The 5,000-nt window shown below is 41.7% G+C and overlaps 1 protein-coding gene across 1 annotated transcript in view; it reads right to left on the bottom strand.

The window, feature by feature from the left end:
• LOC135089906 (rap guanine nucleotide exchange factor 4-like) overlaps positions 1 to 5,000 on the bottom strand; it is a 197,483-nt gene that overhangs the window by 46,301 nt on the left and 146,182 nt on the right. The window contains 1 exon segment of the mRNA XM_063986088.1: positions 2,822 to 3,050. Within this exon segment, the coding sequence (XP_063842158.1) occupies positions 2,822 to 3,050 (229 nt within the window).

The raw sequence follows: 5,000 nt of genomic DNA, 5'->3' as shown, positions 1-5,000 counted from the left end.
ATCGTAATCTATCTTAACCTAACCTAACTTAACCTAATCCAACCTAACTTAATCTAACTTACCCTAACCTACTTACCCTAACCTAACCTAACATAATCCAACCTAACTTAACCTAACCTAACGTAATCAACCTAACTTAACCTACCCTAATCCAACCTAACTAACCTAATACAACCTAACCTAATCCAACCAAACGTAACTTAACCTAACTTAACCTAACTTAATCTAATCTAACCAAACTTAACATAACTTAACCTAATCGAATCTAACCTAACCAAACCTAATTCAATCTAAACTAACCCAAATTCAATCTAGCAACCTAACTTAACCTAATACAGCTTAAACTAACGTAACATAATCTAGCTTAAACTAACCTAACCTAACCAACCTAAATTAATCTAACCAAATCCAACCTAGTTTAACCTAACCTAACTTAGTCTAACCTAACCCAACCTAATCTAACTCTAACCTAACCCAACTTAACCTAAACTAAATTAGTCTAACTTAACCCAACCTAACCTAACCCTAACCTAGCCCAACTTAACTTAATCTAACTTAGTCTAACCTAACCCAACTTAACTTAAGCTAAACTAAATTAATCTAACCTAACACAACCTAACCCAATCTAACCCAACTTAACCTAACCTAACCTAACCTAACCTAAACTAACGTAGCCTAACCTTACCACTGCAAGCAAAACGAGTGGCCGAGTAGTTGCCTGTAAATTATTCTTTCACAGTGAAAATACGTTTTTACTTTTTTTCTGCTGCATTATTTACTTCTCAGGTAAAGTGCTTGTTTTTTTTTCGAGTATTATCACAGTTTAATGCTTCAAAGTAAGAGAGAGAGAGAGAGAGAGAGAGAGAGAGAGAGAGAGAGAGAGAGAGAGAGAGAGAGAGAGAGAGAGAGAGAGAGACTGCCCTTGGTCTGAGGGGTTCACAAGTAAGTGCTAAGGAGTGTTATAACTAAAAGGTGGCAGGGAGGGAGGGAGGGAGGGAGGGAGGGAGGGAGGGAGGCAGAGAGGGAGGGAGGGGGGCAGAGAGGGAGAGGAGAGGAAGGGAGAGAAAGAGGGAGAGTTAGGGAGATGGAGGTCTACATTATCATCATGACTCCAACACCAACACAGTGTGTGTGTGTGTGTGTGTGTGTGTGTGTGTGTGTGTGTGTGCGCATCTAAATTAACACTAAAACACTAATAAACGAGTGTAAATTCACTTGAATTTAGGAAGAGGAAACGCATTTGAGAGAGAGAGAGAGAGAGAGAGAGAGAGAGAGAGAGAGAGAGAGAGAGAGAGAGAGAGAGAGAGAGAGAGAGAGAGAGAGAGAGACATACATACATACAGACAGACAGACAGACAGACACACACACACACACACACACACACACACACACACACACACACACACACACACACACACACACACACACACACAGGGAAATAAACGGACAGTAAAACAAATAAGATATAAAAGAAAGAAAAATGTGATAAACAAAAGGATAAGTTGGTGAATAAATATCCTAAAGGGAGAAGGAAAAAAAAAGAGCAAATGAGAAAATTGGTGAACACGTAAAGAAAATGAACAAAGAATGAGAAAATTGAGTAAGCAGACAACGACAAAGTGAATAATGAGTAAATAAATAAACGTGACAAGAAAAAAAAAACAGAAATAGAAAACAAAAACAAAAAAACACACAGGAAAGTACGTAAAAATAAATGACGATCATGTAAAAAAAAAGAACAAATGAAAAAAAGAAAGGGGAAGGAAAAGAAACCGAGTAAGGAAGTGAAAAGGTTAAAAGAAAAGAATACACATGAAAGAAAAATAAGGGAAGGAAAAACAAGAATACAAAGCAAAGTGAAAGTTAAACAAATAGACAAAAAAAAAAGGAAAGAAAACAAATATATGTCAGTGTGTGTGTGTGTGTGTGTGTGTGTGTGTGTGTGTGTGTGTGTGTGTGTGTGTGTGTGTGTGGATGAATAGATGCGCATGAATTAATGAATAAATAAAGGAGGAACATGATGCTGGTACGAGTATAAGCCATTTCCGTGAAGCTTCACCGGAAGAGGAAGTTGAGTGGCTTTAATGAAAACGGTGTGTTGTGTGTGTGTGTGTGTGTGTGTGTGTGTGTGTGTGTGTGTGTGTGTGTGTGTGTGTGTGTGTGTGTGTGTGTGTGTGTGTGTGTGTGTGTGTGACAGAGAGAGAGAGAGAGAGAGAGAGAGAGAGAGAGAGAGAGAGAGAGAGAGAGAGAGAGAGAGAGAGAGAGAGAGAGAGAGAGAGAATAGTATGAAAAAACAGTAAGAACTCTCCGCCTGCTTATGCATTTCTTCCTTTCTGTGAATTAAACTCCTGCAAGAGGAAGGTTTTGAGATACTCTCTGACACTTTAGTGTGCCTCTGCTTTCCTGCAAGATACAGATAAGTAAAGATATGGCCACAAAAACACAGGAAAAGCAGACAAACGAAATTTGAAGAAACAAAAACAGGAAAATCAAGGGAAAATTCTAGGACAAAAAACAAGATAAAACACTATATATATATATATATATATATATATATATATATATATATATATATATATATATATATATATATATATATAGAGAGAGAGAGAGAGAGAGAGAGAGAGAGAGAGAGAGAGAGAGAGAGAGAGAGAGAGAGAGAGAGAGAGAGAGAGAGAGAGAGAGAGAGAGAGAGAGAGAGAGAGAGAGAGAGAGAGAGAGAGACACGAAAGGACAAGACGAAAGACAAAATGATAAAAAAAACTTGGATAACCAATAACGAAGCAAGGACAAAAAACAACAGTGGACCAAGCTACTCACCGTGGTAGATGGCGCCCTCCTCCAGCAGCGCCTGCCACATACTCGCGGCCTGGTAGCGGGAGTGGACGGTGGAGGAGAGGGACAGCAGCCACTCGCACAGCTCCGTCCCCACGCCACACCGCGGCTGCACGATGCCGTGGTGCCGCCTGTCCCGCAGCAGGTGAGGCGCGCGGGCAAGGATGAGAGTCCGCAGCACCCATGAGGCCTCGCACACCCTCTCGCTCGGGGCCTGGAGGTTACGCAGGGGCGTCAGACGGGAGTACAAAGGAGAGTAGAGAGTAGCAGATCTGTTGGCACTCATGAAACTGTTTGTAGTAAGATAAAGGAACCGAGTGTGTCATCAGGGAATACAAAGGAGGAAGAACAGTAACAGATGTTGATCTTTATGAACTGTTCGACAAGACAGTGATCGAGAGTCACAAGGGAATACAAGGGAACCAGAAACAGTGACAGACTTGCTGGCCTTCCTAAAACTGTCTGCGACAAGCTCCAGCAACCCAGAGCACCACAAAGGAATACAAGGGAGATAGAAATAGTGACAACTCTTTTGGTCTTCATAAAGCTAAAGTAATTGAGCGTCATAAGAGAATACAGAGGAAGCAGAAGCAGCAAAAGACTTATTGGCCCTCCTAAAACTGTATGTGACAAGTAACCGAGAGCACCACAAAAGAATACAACGGATGTACAAACAGTTTAAGATTTGGTGGTCTTCACAAAGTTGCAGTAACCGAGAATCGCACTGGAATACTATGAAGGAAGGAACAGTGACAGACATACAGACCTTCATGAACTGTTTGTGATAAGCTGCATCATCTGAAGGTGGAGGTGCTGGAGAGAGAGAGAGAGAGAGAGAGAGAGAGAGAGAGAGAGAGAGAGAGAGAGAGAGAGAGAGAGAGAGAGAGAGGCAGCGTAATTTTATTCTCCAAATTCTTAAGAGACAAAGAAACCATTTTCCTTCCTTTCTGTTTGAAGAATGTAATGTAAGCTTGTCAGCAGAGAGAGAGAGAGAGAGAGAGAGAGAGAGAGAGAGAGAGAGAGAGAGAGAGAGAGAGAGAGAGAGAGATTATGGACACAAGATGCGGGAGGGAGGCTATGCGGGCGGGGAAAGTGAACACACGCAAGGCTTCTATGTGTGCGGAAAACGGAGGGGAAAAAAAGAAAAGGTAGGCAGGAAAACATTGTTATCGCCCTCATTCCTGTGTCCAAGGGCGTGCCTGAGTGAGGGAAAGTAATCGCATTCTCATTTGCACCACTTCACTAACAACGGCCACCACCACCACTCACCACCACCCAAAACCTACCCAAACCCACAAAAAACAGTAAAACCCACAAATAACTACAAAAAAAAAAAACACTTAAACCCACAAAAAACCTGTAGCTCGGCAGTCACGGGCATGGCGGCAACTCATCACGGTCACAAGACTCAGGTGAAGGTGTGATGCTGGTGTGAGTTTCTGACGCGTATGAAAAAAAAAAGAAGAAAAGAAAGAAAAAGAAAAAAACACACCTATTACTTTATTCTTTATGTACATACCTGGTCTATCTCAGCTGGTCTTGCTAAGTGAGGACCGTATTGCGAAACCCTTCCACACTCCATCCCATCTACTTTCAAAAGGCTCTAGTTGAAATTACACGGGCTTGTACAGTGTTTCTACAGTTCTGGTGACAAATTAACAAGATTCTCATATTATCAACAGGGGAAACACTCTCGATAACCAGGCTAATCATCTCTGCTGTGGCCTTTGTAGATGATCGTAATGAGAACAAAGCTTTTTATAATACGGGTCTGAGTTTGAGAGGAAGATACACATAACACATTCCTTGCATTACGGCTGCATGACTCAGCTGTGTGGTGAGGCGCAACGTTCGCATGTGTAGAGTAGGAAAAATACTTGTAACCTGTTGATTTCTTAATATGCATACATGCCTGCTCTGCCTCACAGCTGCCTCTCCTGGTGAAATTGTGGGGAATGTCTAAAACTCGCGTTCCCTCGAGTGTGATAAAGGTGGATTGTAATTGTGTGACTCAGGTGTAAGAGAGTGCACAAACTGATTGATTATGTGATTCAGGTGTAAGTGTGTGCAGACAGATTAATTATGTGACCCAGGTGTAAGTGTGTGCACAGATAATTATGTGACTCAGGTGTAAGTGTGTACAGACAGATAATTATGTGACTCA

Source organism: Scylla paramamosain, chromosome 34 (assembly GCF_035594125.1).
Source record: "Scylla paramamosain isolate STU-SP2022 chromosome 34, ASM3559412v1, whole genome shotgun sequence".
NCBI lineage: Eukaryota > Metazoa > Arthropoda > Malacostraca > Decapoda > Portunidae > Scylla > Scylla paramamosain.
Note: the sequence above shows the minus strand (reverse complement) of the source record. Positions and strands in the feature narration are given on the sequence as shown.